Below are 16,435 nucleotides of genomic sequence, written 5' to 3' on the forward strand. Positions count from 1 at the left end.
AAATAAATATAATTATTTAATAATTTTGAAATATGAATGTTTATTTTTATTTTAAAAAAATGGGATCGTGTTAATAAAAATAAGGGACTTTTTAAATTTTTCTATCAATAAATTTAATATCCCTAAAAACTGAATTTCAATTAGAAAATTTTAAAATTATGTTACTTTAGTACAATATTACTGAATTAAATAGAGAACTTCTAATTTGTTTTGACCTTTTTTTTTTGCTAATTTATTTGAAGGATATATAATTCAAAAGTCTTACACATTTTAATTTTTAAATTTGATTCAAAAATTAATATCTTCTTTAAAAATAAAAATTCAATTTCCTTGACTGGTATAGATTTGAACGAATCGCACCCTCGAAACTTACTCGGGCCCACCGTCGGCATCGGATCACGTCAATAAAGGTAACAAAGCGGGTAGCAAATTCAAGAGTAGCTCATGGAGTTTGACTTTAGAAACACAATACAGGTAAAGCCGACTAAAATGACTTTTACCCGCAAACATACAGCCGAATCATTCGCTTAACCATGGTTGCACTTCGCGTTTCTCTAACGTCGCGAAAATATATATTTATTCGGCGAGTCTGAAGCTTTGGCGACGCGCAGGATCCAGGCCTAGGGTTCCGGCAGTTCGACGCCCAGGTGAGAAATCTCTCTAAATTTCCCTCGTTTTGTTCATCCTTTGTCGGTTCTGCGTCATCCGGTACTAATTTTCCCACTTCCTTCGGACTCGTCTCCTTCTTGAATATAATCGAGCTCACTTTTTGAGATAATTTTTTGGATTGGGCTTTTGATAATGGTCTGTAAAAGTTTCCGGCGAGTTTGTGACCTATTTGATGGATTCTTTGCGGTTCAGGGCTTCGTGGATGAAAAAGGTGCGACCTTCGGTTGCCCGACAGGTTTAATCTTCTTGGCCCCTCGTCGCTGAGATGCCGACTTTCACCACGGTCGCCTTGGAAAGGCTTTTGGAGCCTAGGTCTCGGGATCCTGCTACGAAGCCGTCTCCAGTGCCGGTGGAAAGAGCAGAACGAGGCACCACGGTAAGAAAGGGCGTTCCCCGGCCGAATATTTCACCCGCCCTCTATGCCACCCCGGTCACTACTCCGCTTCCCGATTCTCCTTCGTCATTTACTTTGGAATCTCCATATCTTATCAACCATAAGAGAAGAGGGCCTCGCCTCGTTAATGGTCTCCCGAAGAACAAGAACAATGCCGTTACTGGACAACCTAAGCAATCAGAGGTGGAACTGAAGGTCGATGTGTTGAAAACAAATGACCATGGTATCGAGAAGCACGATGCTGATGATGCCTACGCAAGCAATGGCGGACCATTAACAGATGAAGCCTGTGATGGGAAGGTGCAAACTCAGAATCTGAATATTGTAAAAATTGGAGCTGAGGATGTCAAGAAGCCTGTTTTGGTTACTATTAAAAGAGAGGAGGTAAATGAGGACTCTCTTGACATGCATAGCATCGTGAGCAATTCCAAGGTTGGATATAACTGTACTTCGTTTGGATCAAATACTTCTGCAATGGAATTTTATGATGCTTCGGAAGGTATTTTTCTTTCTCAAATTTTGATTTCTCGTCCCTTCATTTTGTGGGTGTTGTTATTACCATATTTGCTGCTTCGGTGTGATCTACAGCAGTGGCTTTACATTTGAACCTGACTGTCCATTTCAACACATTATTGTGAAATACAGTCCAATCCGGCGCATTTGGTGCTGGTGTTTGACTGGTTTGGCAACCCCTCCCCACCTCTCCTGGGTCTGGGAAACAGTGGGTTGAAGATGAAGTGGGAGTGAGAAAAAAATTAGTTGAAGAAGATCCGATTAAAATAACAAACTAGTGCAAACTGACTTTCTACTATCACCTTCATTATAGATCCTATCCGAAAGTCGAAGAGACGGAAAGCTGGGGATGTGGCGCTCACGTTGAACTTTTGTGGACTCCGCTCGGACCTGCAACACAAATTACGTCAGTGTCGAGCCAGGTAAGGGGTCCCCGACGTTGGCCCTCCGACGCTTAAGTCAGTTACCGACGATACAGTGGAAAGCGGAGGAACAAGAAGACTGTAGCACAAACAGTGAATATCGCATACCTCCGCTAATACTTGGACTATCTTTATATAGAGCTCCGGTAACGCACGTGTATGCTTCCCAAGACGGGCACACTTCTCAAAGTTTTTCCTGAAAAGACTTGTCAGGAAAGTGTCTCTGACACAGTACCTTAACGGGTCGAGCATATCTCTGAAGTGACAGTGCAAGCTTTCGCCGTATGATCTTCTAGTTGTCCATGCCCGGTGTCGACGACACCAACTCCCAAAGGATGTCGCTGGATATTAGAGTGTACTGTTAGGCCGAGCGGGTTGGTCGCGCGATCGATGATTCGTCGCTCTGATGCCCCGTCCGATCGGCCAGAACCTCGGTACTCCTTTGCGTGTCAGTTCGATGGAAGTTCCACTCTATCACTGTCAAGACCTGCTGCCAGACCGAGCGGGGTTGTCGCTCGGCCGAAGTTGAACTCTGTCGATGTCAGGCTTGGCTATCTGGCTGAGCCGGGTAGTCGCTCGATCGTAGTTCCGTCTGTCAATGACGAATATTGGTGCCTTGCCGAGCGGGGAAGCCTCTCAGGCGATTTCTGTACATTGTCTTCATTGAGCGTCAGTCGTTTGACTTCTCCATGTGTCGAAGGCATCGGTGGATCGAGGCCTTCTCCCCCGGTCGGGACATGCTTCGTCCGACAGGCCGATGTCATCTACGCGTTGACCATCTTAACTTTGACCTCCGTTGACCTCCACCATGGTAACGAGATGGGACCCTTCATCATCACCGCATCAATATCCAAAAGAGTAAAGGAGTAGAATGCTTTTTTCTTTGTGCATTTCTAGCAAAACTGCTTTGGTTTTTCTTCGTTGTTAGATATTTTAAGCTATTAATTCATGTACTGCTAATGGTCTCTCTATTTAGATGATAAGAACACAATACATTGGGTGTTATATGGGAAGTGTACATTTGACATTCTTTGCTGTTTTTACCTTATAAGTGATACACTTGTTATTTACCTGATAGTTAATACAACTCCATGTGCCAATACACAACCATATTCTGGATTTGCCTAAACATATGTGGAAAAGAAACACCCAAGACTCATTGTATTAACTCAAGGGCATGATGGGTTGTAGTTCTAGTTCTATAACATTGAAAGTGTTGGGATCCGTTGGTCGGCTAGAAGGGGGGTTGAATAGCCGTACACAATTAAAAAACCAACCCTTCTCGGACTTAAAGGAGCACTTGCATAAAATAAAATAAAAAAATAAACTAAAAGATGAGACTCACAGTTTTTACTTGGTTACAATCGGGGAGGTTTTTAATCTAAGGAAATGAATCGCACTAAGTATCTCCTTCAGGCGGAGAAGCCTCTTACAGCAGTGAAAGTACAAAAAGATGAAGCTAAAATAACAAAGTGAAGCGCACAAGTGTTGGAACTCAAATTTCTTGTTGTTGTTTAGCTTCTGGACCAAGGATGTATTATAGTCTTGGTCGAGGCACTTGGAAGGGTTCCAGGCGCCTGAAAGGGGATAAAATTTTATCCCCTTCGTAACGGATCGCGGTCAAATGCGATTTGGATAATATCACATTTCGGGCGCTCGGAAGGGTTTCGAGCGCCCGTACTGATTCCGGGCTCCCATACCCTTAAAGTCAACAATGTTGACTTTTTTCGATCCGAGCCCTCTGCTTTGGTACTGCTCGTCTCGGTCCGAGTCTTTCGCTCCGGCAACGCTTGCTTGGTTGATTTCGGCTATCCGGAATAGGGCTCATCCGAACCCAACTTCCGGCCTTCTCAAGCAATCTTCTGCTCCGGCTTCTCGTCCCTCGGAAACGCCTTGCGTCTCCTTCTTGTCCGCCTCCGTACTCTTTCGCAGCACCTCATCCCTCAAATGCACCGAGCTCGTCGGCTCTCTCCCGTGTCGTCCTTCTCGCTAGCTGCGTCTTTGCTCGACTTTCTGTGCCCCTAAGCTTCTGCACACTTAGACACAGGGTTAAACACAATAAGATCTAATTTAATTTGTTTGATCACATCAAAACAACCTTGGAGTTCGAACAAATTCTCCCTTTTTGATGTGAGCGACCTAAGTTAAGTTAGGGTAAACAAATAAAGTTAAAGCAAAAAATAAATTTTGCAATAAAGCACAAAAAGTAGGAAATTTAATTTTAAGCACTACCTCCCCCTAGACTTAATTTTCCACTTCTCCCCCTTTGATCACATAAAAAATGGGGTACAAAAAAAAAATTTAAAGGTAACTAAAACTCTGAATTTAAAAAAAAAAATTCAAGTAAAAAAAATTTCTAAGTAAACTCTTGATTTTGAGAATAATTTTGATAGCTCTATAAATGTAATAATTTTAGAAAAAAATTTCTAAATAAAAAAATCATTTTCTAAGTAAAAATGAAAATTTCCTGAGTTAAACATATTTTTCAAGAATTAATTTTTGTAGAGAGTTTAGTAAAGTAAATTTTGGAAAAAACTTTAAAAATTTCTAAGAAAAAAAAAGTTCTAAGGAAAATTTTCAAAGTTTAAAACATGTTTTTGGTAATCACAAGAAAAAACTTTAAGTTAAAAAAAAAATAAGAAGTTAAAACATTTTTGCATAGAAAATTTTAGAGTTTTCAAAAAAAAAATTGAATAACTATTTAAAGTATTATCTAATTTTAATGCTTTATCTGTTAGTCAATTAAACATTTTATTTCAATATTTGGCTTCCAGACTGTGACGAGGCACTAGGCCTTCTTGGTTATTGGATCATCAGCCAGTTCTAGACAAAGTCGCATAAGGAAATTAGATGCTCTCTGAAAGCTCTAAGTCCAATTAAATTTTTAATTAAGACAAGACTTTGGAACCCAATAAAGGTTCTTCCAACTGGATTAATTAGAAATTTCTTAGGGACATATTTCTTTAAAATGTTTCTAATTTGCCTTTTATGATATTTAAAAGACCAGTTTAAATTATATCTTATAATATTTGTACTATATGTGCATATATGATTTTTCAAATCTGTTATTTCCTTTTATAGATTGTCATTTTCTAGCTTTAATTTATCAAAATCTTCTGGACAAGATTTTGCTAGAATTACTTTTAATTCTTTAATTTCTTTTTCTAATTTATAACAATCTTTAGATAATAATTTTACGAATTTAAACATTTTATCAGGAGGAAGAGATCGTACTTGACTTACCTTGCCGATCCGTGGCTCCCCTGAATTGTTGCTTTCTTCCAATGTCGCTCCACCTTCATCGATGCTCTCGATGCTCATTTCGGAAGAGCTTTCTTCATATTCGTCTTGATGATTTGCCATCAACGCAAGCCCGGAGAATACCTCAACTTTCGATTCGGACGACGTTTCGTCCCACGTCGCCTTTAAAGTCTTGTACTTATTCGTTTGAACAGGCTTCTTTCCTTTGTCCTTATCTTTGTTCCTTAGTTTAGGGCAGTTGTCCTTAACGTGTCCTTCTTCATTGTAGTGGTAGCATCTGATTATCCTTTTCTTTCTACCTTGTGGATGGTTAGCTTGATTTAAACAATTTTTTAAAATGCCTTACCATCAGAACAATTTCTTCGTTGTCAAGAGAGGATTCCGACTCATGTTCGTCTCTGGTTGCCTTGAAGGCGATGTTGTGCTTCAGCTCCTTCGTACCTGCACATCCCGATTCATGCACTTTAAAAGTTGAAAATAATTCTTCTAAGGTAATAGATTCTAAGTCCTTAGAGATATAGAAGACATCTACTAGTGATACCCATTTTGTATTTCTGGGGAAGGAATTAAGAGCGTACCTTAGTGAATCTCGTTTGCTTACCTTTTCTCCGAGATTTGAAAGTCCAGTGATGAGCTCCTTAATCCTCGAGTGAAGTTGTGCAATCGTTTCGTCTTCTTCAAATCACAGGTTAGTAGTAAGCTGATTGCGAAGTAAGTCGCGTCTCGCGAGCTTGGCTTCGGATGTCCCTTCGTGTTATTCAAGGAACTTCTCCCAAAGCTCCTTTGCTGAGTTGTAGGTGTCGATTCGGTTGACTTCTTGTGGCGGAAGGACGCTCAGCAGATAGAATTCTGTTTTGCCGTTTGCCACGTAGTCGGCATGTTTCTTTTTCGTCCACTGGTATTCTTTCTTACTCTCGGGTGCTACAAAATCGAACTTCATTATTAAAAGTAATTCAAAGTCAGTTTTAAAGAATACCTGCATTCGCTTTTTCCAGCTAACGAATTTCCCTTTGAACTTCGGTGGGTATATGTTTGTTCCGGCCATTGATTCGGTGCTTCGATCGGCGGTTAGTTCTCCTGAAGCGTCCTGACTTTGATACCATTCGTTGGGACTTGTTGGCTGGCTAGAAGGTGGGGTTGAATAACCCTACACAATTAAAAAATCAACCCTTCTCGAATTTAAAGGAACAATTGCATAAAATAAAATAAAATAAAATGAAGAAATAAACTAAAAGACGAAGCTCACAGTTTTTACTTGGTTACAATTAGAGAGGTTGTTAATCCAAGAAAATGAATCGCATTAAGTATCTCCTTTAGGCGAAGAAGCCTTTTACAGGAGTTAAAGCACAAAAAGAGAAGCTAAACTAACAAAGTGAAGCGCACAAGTGTTGGAATTCAAATTGTTTGTTGTTGTTTAGCTTCTGGACCAAGGCTATATTTATAGCCCTGGTCGGGGCACCTGGAAGGATTCCAGGTGCCCGGAAGGAGATAAAGTTTTATCCCCTTCGCAACGGATTACGATCAAACGCGATCTGGATAATATCACATTTAGGGCGCCCATACCCTTAAAGTCAACAATGTTGACTTTTTTTGGTCCGGGCCTTCTGCTCCGGTGCTGCTCACCTCGATCCGGGTCTTCCGCTTCAGCTCCGCTTGCTTGGGTAATTTCGATCATCCGGAGCAGGGCTCACCCGAACCCAACTTCCGGGCTTCTCGAGCAACCTTCCGCTCCGGTTTCTCGTCCCTTGGAAACGCCTCGCGCCTCCTTCTCATCCGCCCGCATGCTATTCCACAACACCTCGTCCCTCGAACGCATTGAGCCCGTCGGCTCTCTCCCATGCCGTCTTTCTCGCTAGCTGCGTCTTTTGCTCGACTTCCTGTGCTCCTAAGCTCCTGTACACTTAGACACAGGGTTAAACACAACAGGACCTAACTTAACTTGTTTGATCACATTAAAATAACCTCGGGGTTCCAACAGAAAGTTCATTCTAGTTTGGTTCACATAACTAAAAGAAAGCTACATTAGGGGTACATATCTCTCGAAATATTGCCTAGATTTTTTTTTTGTTAGTATCAAGCATGTTTTCTTTGACTTAAGTTCTAATCCCTTGAATGTTCACGGTGTTAATGAAGATATGTATGTCAGATTTTGGTAATCTATAGAACTTGTTGTTTTTCTTGTTTTGCTTGCAATCATAGTTTACATTCCATCAGGAAAGTTAATGCAGTTTTCCTTTTTTGTTTTAGAGTTCTCCACTGGTTGTACACCACAACCTTCCTATAACAACTTGGACGATGACTTGCCTGAGTTGAAACTTAATCTCTTGATGGAGACAAAGAAGCGGACACAGGCTGAAGAATCACTGGATCAATTGCAGAATCTCTGGCAGAGGCTTTCCGATCAGCTGTCACTACTCGGATTAAGCCTGCCTATTTCACCAAATATCTCTGAGGATGTAAATAAACAGTCCAACTTGGATCCTGTAGAGGAATTGACCCAGCAGATTGTTGTTACACGCTTTGTAGCTGATGCTATTAGCCAAGGTTTTGCTCACGCCGAGGTTGAGCTTGAGATGGAACCTCAAATTGCAGCTAAGAATTTTGAAATTACCAGGTTAAAGGATCGATTACAGTATTGTGAAGCTGCAAATAGGGAAATGTCTCAGAGGAATCAAGAAGCAGTTGGTGAGAATACTGAGCTTATTGCCCCTTAGTATTATTCATATTTTTCTTATTTCATGCTTATAGAGAAACCTAGATTGCGTCAGTGATGAAAATGATTTGGCTGTTTGAATTGCGATCGATATGAAAGCAATGAGAATGCATCAATCTCATTAGGAAGACTTAATAGTCTCTTACTACAATTTAGCTGTTCGAAATAGTTAACAATATGAAAACAATGTTTCCGCTGAAGAACTCCATATCGTTCAATTATTATTTTTTGCCCAGTGTCCTGTTGTTTATGGCACGATCTGTTCGCTGCAGAAATGGCTAGACGACAACGCAACAAGCGCAAGAGGAGACAAAGATGGGTCTGGGGCTCGTTCTGCTTCGCCATCTCTCTCAGTGCTGCTGCTATCGCTTGGTCCTATCTTCCTTCATCGAAGCTGATTCCCGATGAAGGCGATGCATCAACCACTAGCGAGCAAGAATGATGATGAATCATCATAATAATCAGCTCAGCCCATCTTGCATAGTCAAAGCTGCAAGAGATCTGACAGGTATTCTCCATGCTGGTTCTCAGTTTTGAGATCTCCTTCTTTTTTCAGTTCCTCTTTTCATTGTTTGAGTGGGTAATTTCCATTCAAGACTTGTTTAATAATAAGAACACAAACAAATGTGAATAGGTTTCTTTTTTCTGACTTGTTCAATGGTGTGGTGTGTGTAACACCCAACAAAGTTGGGAGATCAATTTTTGCAAGCTTGCATGGTTTTAAAACTATGAGCAAATGCTGAGGGCGCTTGGGAGTTGGGTGTGACAAACAGGCCGGCCCTAGCACTTCACGATATGCTTTGGGCCGTAGGGTTGGGCTTACTCGTGCTTGTGTCAGGCACAAGGTGGTCCGTGGATTAGGTTGCCGCCTGACCCGGCATGGCCTAGCATAAGCTAGGCCATTGTCCCGCTAGATATGTGCATTTTAATTTTTCATTTATTTAGTTTTGTTAAATTGTGTGAAGTATAATACGGAAGATAAAATAAATTAATAATGATGGCATTAGAAGAAATTTATTTAAATATAAATAATTATCTCTCACGGTCTGTTTTTAAGTTTCGTGAAGGAATATAAATCATAATATCGAAGGGCATGCGTATGTCTGGATTTGATGTCTTTCTTACTGTAGTAAATTTATCATTAATTGGGCATCCTCATGGGGATTATTTAAATATAAATAATGATACATCCTCATGGGGATTATTTAAATATAAATAATGATATATGTAAAAAATAGAATATAGTGTAGTAAAAGGGGATTATATTCATTTAAAACATCTCTCATAATTCATCTCAGGTTATGTAAAGGTAAATCATTTTCAAGTGATTAGAGCGGTTTTTTTTAGGACACGTGTTGGTTGGAAATTGATCTTTTGTTTTATTGTAACAAAGCTATCATAAATGTATAGCGATAAGATTTGATTATCATAGTTGCAATTAATTTTGCTAAATTTTTAAAAATTTTGTTAAAATACAAAAATGTAATGCCAAATTAATTTAGCATTTTTAATATCAAGGCCCAACTATTGATTTATGATAATTTCTTTATCAAACATTGCCACGTTGAAGGTAAAATGGAGTTAAGGAAAAGGTGATAATTAGGTCATATTTTCGAATAAAAGTTAAATTAAAAATTCGGTAAATTTTGCCAAAGTTATCTATCTCAATTTTTCAAGCTAAAAGTTTAATTAAACTAATTAAAAAATTAATTAAGTATTATTAATAAAAATTCATTAGGTATTATTTTTAAAATTAAATTTGAAAATAGATGAGAAAAGATATAATTGACTCATAAAATATGATATTATTAGGATACATTTAATAATAACTCTAAGTTTTTTTTTAAAAAAAAATCATTCTAGTTGGTATAGTCATTTAGTATGTTCCTTAATATTTATATTAAGTTAAAGACAATTAATTATAAGATTTTGTGTTTGTTTTTTTTAAATTTGATTTGAAAGTAAATAAAAAGATAAATGTTTTAATAAAAAAAAATTGTTATAGAAAGTAAAATATAGAAGAAATTATATATCTAAGTAAAGTATTAACGATTTTTTAAAAAATGAAAAATTAAAAGGATGGTCTTTATTTTTATTATTGTCAAAAGACTATTTTATTTTTTAAAATGATTTATTATGTATTTTTTATTTTAAAATATTATAATAAAGTAGTAACTATGCTCAATTATTATTATATAAAAACTTCTTTACTAACTTATTATAATAAGATCATAAAATATAATAATTTTGTTACGCCCTCTTTTCATATTTTTTTAATAAAAAAACAATGCGCAAGATTAAATATTAATTCGAGTTCTTCAGATCAACTGATAAATACGAAATATAATTCACCATCTCACCCTTGAAATGGACCCGTCTCAGCTTTTGCGACGCATCGTACACGACTAGTTGTAGGATGCCACATCAATATCCATAGCGAGTTTGAAGTGGGTCTGTGACTTGTGCGTACCAGAGCGATCGAAATTGCTCAACTGTTGTATATATATATACACTTCATTCTCGCCCACTTATGCCATCTCTCTGAGGAGAGGAAACGGATCAGGCCAAGTGTGGCGTGAAGAACCCTAAATCTTCCTTCTGGGCGTTTTGGGAATTTCGAACGGCGTTACTGGTTACTCGATCGGGTTCTGTGCGAGTCCGATTGGACGGATGCGAGCGAGCGGCGGATTGCGGGGAACCGATCAGACACTCCCTGGCTAACGTGGCTCATCGTGCTGCCGCCGGCGGTTTTCTTCGCGGGAAGATCGAAGTTGATCCGATCAGCTTCCTGATCTATTGGCGCCTTCTTTCACTTTAGAAAGCATGGTTTTTTTGAGCGTTTGAGGTAGTCCGCTAGATTCTGATGATTGTAATTCCTCGCTCGCAAGTTCTTTAGCTCTCTATGTTTGTGGCTGCTTCTAAATTGCTGAACAATTTTTTATTTTTATGACATGCTTTATCGATCATAAGTTATTGATATTTCAAAATTGAGAATTTATGGCTTCTTACGTCTTCGCACGTTTCTCCGTTTGCATTTGTAATCATAAGAACCACTAACAGTTGCTGAATCATCGTAATGGAGATTTCCTGAACTTTCAAGTAATTCTTTTGTTAATTTCCTTTATGGAGGTTTCTTGCACATGAAGAAACCATAGAGACAGTAGGCAGAGATTTTGATTTTTCATATAAAAGAATCCAAATTCGAGTGGGTGTCCAAGTAAACTTTGTCCAAGATACCACTGCTTATAAAGTTCTTTCGAGCGAATTGATGCATTTCGGTTATCAACTTTCATAAAGTTAAGGCAGGTGTACAAATATTGGCCGAGACCCACACACATCCTAAAAGAATTACTTTTTTTTGTGGCATACAATCGGCTTGAAGCAGAATTTTTCTGTTTACCACTTTCTGGTATCCTATGCTTCCTTTTTGTGAACTTGATGAGGAAGGAACGTATCACTCTTACTTGATAAGAAATGTTGGGAGTCTTATCAAATTATTATGTTTGACCACTAAGCCTACTTGTGAGGAATGACCTCTTTTTCTTGTTGTCCCGGGGATTTAATGGTCCAGAAAGACAGTAGTACTCTATTTTGTTTAGAACAATTGCACCTACTTACCTTTTTTGGATTTTGGCTTCACATAAGATGTTGATGCCGGCCACTTTTTTTTTCTCTCCCATTTAGCACTTTAATGGTTCTTCCTTGGTATCATCAAAATTGAAGGATCATTTCAATGGCAATTTGCAAGTCTTTTCTTCACACTCACACAAGCACACACAACCACACAGTTTTTATTTCTCAGCTTTGAAAAGGGTTATTCTTTGAAATTTTAAATAATTTTTTTTCTCTGTTTCTGTTTGTCATGGCTTGATAATGTGGAAGATCTACTTATGTTTGTGGTTTGATATGTGTTTTCTATAAACTTCATTTGCTTGTGATAGGTGAAGCTGAGGATTCATGGTTGGCATTCTTTTCCAGGTTCCTGATCATGGAAAAGGAACTTATTTTTGTTCTTTTATGAATATCATTATTTGTATTTCCTTATCAACTTTCTATTAAGTAATACTATCAAAAAGTAAAATGGGGGGCAATTGCTCTGTGGCTGTGAAAGATAAACATTTGCCAAACCCAGCTCAGCTTGATGTTCCACTTTCAACATGTCGAAACGCAAGGTATTCTCCCAGTTGGAGCTTTCGGTGTGACAACAGAACACACATAGAGGTTGTTATGGATAGCTCTCCTCAAATCTCTCATCATCCGAATTCTGGAAATGAAGTTAAGAGTGAGTTCCTCCTCACTGAAGCTGAAAGATTATCTGAGACCGCTGGTCCGTCAACTGCTTTCCAATTACAAAAAGGTGAAACACCAATTAAAAATGGAAGTTCTAGGATGGCAACACATGATAGTGCAGGTATGATTGCTTATGTGTTTTACTTTGCAAAATATAATTATATATTTTGGATGATGATTAGGCAGATTAGATGAAGGGGAGCCTTAACACAATGGTAAAGTTGTTGCTTTGTAACCTAAAGGTCACATATTTGAATCCTGGAAACAGCCTTTTGCAAAAAGTAAAGTAAGGCTGCGTGATCCTTCCTCGGGACCCTACATGGAGCTGCCCTTATTAGGCAGAATAGATAGCACAATTGAAGCACAATAGTCATTAAAAATTTTTTGTGAAGTTGAGAGTTTGTAGTTTTTACTAATCTGTCTGTTATGGTCTATGTTTGGATTCAAGTGATTGCTCTAACTCGTAAATCATCACTTGCTGAGTAGTTCCAATGTATAACACACGTATTGATTATTCAAAATTTAAATTGTTCTTTTACTCTAAATTGTGATAAGCAACCATTGTCGTACTTGATGTAATCTTAGTGATCAGAATATTTAGTGGTCAACTCTACTACATATGCTTGCTGCTAGCTATAAATTTATATTTTTTTGGTTAACTAAATATTATGAATATTCTGCTATTTGGATTTAGTTGAGTTTCTGGATGATGATCTGACTAACATTTTTCTTTTTCGTTAAACAGTTGATCAAGCCAATGGAAGCACTTCATCTCCCAAGGTGAGATTGAATATGCTCGAACTGTTTTTCCCCCTTTATCCCAATCACAGTTTGAATATGCTGTAACTGCTTTGTTCAATTTCCAGAGAAAGAACAGCTCTCCTAAGCCTTCATTCTTGGCTCCAAGTGCTTCTGATACGATTATCACATTCTCAGTGCCTTCAACTCCTTCCCCTTCGCACAAAGCAGGTTCATCATCTTCAAGGAGTCGTCAGGTTCCGTCCGGCCCAACTTCTTCAAAGAAGGCAGCTTGCCGGTCGCCAGACAGCAGAATCCCTTCTGTTCAGTCTCTTAAGGAAGACAACTCCCCCGAGGGAAGACAGTCATTTGCTCTCTCCGTCGGAGGTTCTCATGGTGGATCTTCGAATGGGTGGTCCATGCAAACGTTCTCCGAGCTTGTGGCCTGTTCGAACAGGGAGAGATGGTCATTCGAGAATGACAACCTCACTCCCAGCAGCACTACGATTTCCAGCTCGAATGATCACCAGCAGACCTGCAGAATATGCTCGACTCCATTGACAGATTACTGCATTGTTGCTGTTTTGGTTTGCGGGCACCTTTACCACGCTGGGTGTTTGGAGAAGATGACCAGTGAAATTGACCAATATGACCCACCATGCCCTCTCTGTACGCACGGACAAAAGTCAGCAGTGAAACTGTTCAAGAAATCTGAAGCCAAGGCTAAGAACAGATCGTCAAGGGTTGGAGCAGCTGATGATGGAAAAACACTACTGTACGATGGCCAAAAGGCAGCTGGGGTAGGACTAAGGAATGGAGCTAGTTCCAGCACAAAGTTCCCCTTCAACTTGAAGCGATATTTCTCCTTTAGCAGACCATCAAGGTCGAAATCTGAAAATGAATCTAAGAGAATGAAAGGCTTCTGGAGAAGAAGCTCTCGTTCATGATGGTGTTCGTCCTGAGTTCATATATCGTATGAAGTTCCTGGCTTGGGAAAGGCAGACCAAGTGCAAGCTTACAGTTTAGATGCAGAAGGCATTCCTGGATTGACCTGTTTGATGCTTTTGCCATCTCTTGCAATTTTCCTAGATGTATGGAAGTAATTTCTGTGAATTCATCTCTGTCGTTTGCATAATAACCGGTGTAAAATCATGTTAGCATCGATACGATAAGGGTCTATATCTTTGGTCATACCATTGAAAATAGTTTTCCAGGTGGTGCAACTAGGGATGTAAATGAACCAAACGGTTCGCGAGCTATTCGGAATTTGATTCGATAAAAAGCTCGTTTGAGTTCGTTCGTTTATCTTATCGAGCCGAGCTCGATTTCGAGCTCGACAGTTTTATCGAGTCGAGCTCGAGCTTAAGGATATTCGGCTCGTGAGCTCGTGAACATGTTCGTTTATAGGTTCGTGAGCCTTAAAAACGAGCCTTAAATCGAGTCAAAAAACGAATTCTAAAACGAGTTAAAAAATGAGCTCTAAAACGAGTCTTAAAATGAGCATTAAAATGAGTTTTAAAATGAGTCAAAAAATAAGCTCTAAAACGAGTCAAAAACGAGTTCTAAACGAGTCCGAGCTCGCTTAACGAGTTAGGCTCGTTAATTTTGATAATCGAACTAATAACGAGCCGAGTTCGAACTGTTCGCGAACTTAATAATTCTAAAATGAGCCGAGCTCGAACCTTGTGATAAAAGCTTGATTCGAGTCGAGCTCGAGTTTGAATATAACTTAAATGAGTCGAGCTCGAGCCTAATATTGTTCGGCTCGGTTCGGCTCGTTTACATCCGTAGGTGCAACTTCTCCATGAATTTTGGACAATGATGCAATTCACCTATCCCTCATGAACCGCGGAGAACATGAGAGAATTATATGAGTATTATGTGGCTGCACAGCATGATCATGAAAAGGAAGGGGATGATGCTCGATGGAGAAGATCAAGGAGAAGCTCCCTGGTCGTCGTCATCATGGTTGATTATACATAACAGTAATTAATTACTATAGATAAATACGTACTATTTAGCCTCTGTTACGGAAATAAAAACTAGATTTTTATCATGGAAAATTTTCTTATTTATTTTGTAAAAAAATGAATTTTATATATATATATATATATATAGTGTTTTGATTTCCTGCATGCATGTACAGTATATGACTGTGCGCATGCAGGATATCACTGATTTTAATTTTTTTATTTTTTTTTATTTTTTGAATTAAAAAATAATTAAAATATTTTTTTAAAAAATTATTTATAGGATTCAGGTTTTGGGTTATAATATCAAAACTATTTTTTTTAAATTTTACCTCTACGATTTAGGCTTTGGGTTATAGTATCAAAGCTATTTTTCTTAGATTTTACCTCTAGGATTCAGGGTTTAGATTATAATATCAAAATTATTTTTTTTTAGATTTTACTTCTAAAGTTCAGGTTTTGAGTTATAGTATCAAAATTTTTTTTTTTAGATTTTACCTTTAGGGTTCAGGTTTCCCAGTTAGATTATAGTGTTTTGTTTTAAAAATAAAATAAAATAAAATAAATTTAAATATTTATTGAGTATTGTAATATATTGAGGGGATATATTAATGTATTAAAAATTTATATAAGAAAACGTTAATTTTTAAATTATTTTTTTTTAATTTAAAATATTAAAAAATTTTAAAAAAAAACAAAACTATTAATTTGATCTCTGGCAACGCGTATAATCGTGCACCATCGTGTGTATATATATATATATATATATATATATAGCAGACGAATTTAACAATAGTTCTCGCATATTCAATTTCAGCAATGGACCTCGCATGGCTGTAGGCAATGACTCCGTGCTTGAGGTCACCTCATGAGCGACGTTCATGCACGTGACCGTGGGCAACGACGATGGGCTAATCCGTCCTTTCCTTATCCTTTTCTTAACCTTTTTTCAAAGAGTTTTTTCGAATCATAAATTCCTGTTCCTCCCTGTTTCATGAGTAAACAGGTATCTATAATTTCAAACAGGGTAATTGTAAATTACCAAATTTATTGGATCTTTTTTTACAAAAGTGCAATTAGTCACGCCGGCCACCGTCCCCGTCATCACACGCCTCCGCCGTTGATGACGCCACCACTGCTGTGAGTGGCGTAGGTGGCTTCCCTGCTGGCCTGCTGGGAAAGTTGCCGAGCACTGCTTCAACAAGTTGGTGAGTCATAACTTGGCGCGGCCTTCCCGCGTAAGGAGAACTTCGCGGTGCTACTGAATGAACATCCCACACCGATGATGATCTCCCCGCGACATTAGAAGATAAGATGCTTATGCCATGGAGGAAGCAGTGGACTAGTGCCTAACACTGAAATGTTCATTGCACAATAAGCGGAATCATCGGATCTCATTCAGTAGCACCACAAAGCTCTCCTTCCTCCTGATGACATCAAGCATCATGTCATGGACGGTTGCACC

At 38.4% G+C, this 16,435-nt stretch overlaps 2 protein-coding genes across 2 annotated transcripts; both read left to right on the forward strand.

The window, feature by feature from the left end:
- The first annotated feature begins 516 nt into the window (after nucleotides 1-516).
- LOC122041356 lies at nucleotides 517-8,618 on the forward strand. The gene is made up of 4 exons (XM_042601002.1): nucleotides 517-647; nucleotides 862-1,562; nucleotides 7,507-7,944; nucleotides 8,245-8,618. The coding sequence occupies exons 2-4, from the start codon at nucleotides 935-937 to the stop codon at nucleotides 8,412-8,414; spliced, it is 1,236 nt and encodes a 411-aa protein (XP_042456936.1). The 5' UTR covers nucleotides 517-647; nucleotides 862-934; the 3' UTR covers nucleotides 8,415-8,618.
- A 1,890-nt stretch (nucleotides 8,619-10,508) lies between these two features.
- On the forward strand, nucleotides 10,509-14,191 carry LOC122041357 (E3 ubiquitin-protein ligase RLIM-like). Its single transcript, XM_042601003.1, has 4 exons — nucleotides 10,509-10,817; nucleotides 11,914-12,383; nucleotides 13,008-13,042; nucleotides 13,129-14,191. Exons 2-4 carry the CDS (start codon nucleotides 12,053-12,055, stop codon nucleotides 13,945-13,947), a joined length of 1,185 nt encoding a protein of 394 aa, XP_042456937.1. The 5' UTR covers nucleotides 10,509-10,817; nucleotides 11,914-12,052; the 3' UTR covers nucleotides 13,948-14,191.
- The last annotated feature ends 2,244 nt before the right edge of the window (nucleotides 14,192-16,435 follow it).

Source organism: Zingiber officinale, chromosome 2A (assembly GCF_018446385.1).
Source record: "Zingiber officinale cultivar Zhangliang chromosome 2A, Zo_v1.1, whole genome shotgun sequence".
Taxonomy (NCBI): Eukaryota; Viridiplantae; Streptophyta; class Magnoliopsida; order Zingiberales; family Zingiberaceae; genus Zingiber; species Zingiber officinale.

Coding starts and splice junctions, on each gene's coding strand:
- LOC122041357 (XM_042601003.1), top strand. CDS start 12,053: ATGGGGGGCAATTGCTCTGTGGCTGTGAAAGATAAACATTTGCCAAAC. Junction 12,384..13,007: donor GGCAACACATGATAGTGCAG/GTATGATTGCTT, acceptor TTCGTTAAACAG/TTGATCAAGCCAATGGAAGC. Junction 13,043..13,128: donor GAAGCACTTCATCTCCCAAG/GTGAGATTGAAT, acceptor TTCAATTTCCAG/AGAAAGAACAGCTCTCCTAA.
- LOC122041356 (XM_042601002.1), top strand. CDS start 935: ATGCCGACTTTCACCACGGTCGCCTTGGAAAGGCTTTTGGAGCCTAGG. Junction 1,563..7,506: donor ATTTTATGATGCTTCGGAAG/GTATTTTTCTTT, acceptor TTTTTGTTTTAG/AGTTCTCCACTGGTTGTACA. Junction 7,945..8,244: donor GAGGAATCAAGAAGCAGTTG/GTGAGAATACTG, acceptor TGTTCGCTGCAG/AAATGGCTAGACGACAACGC.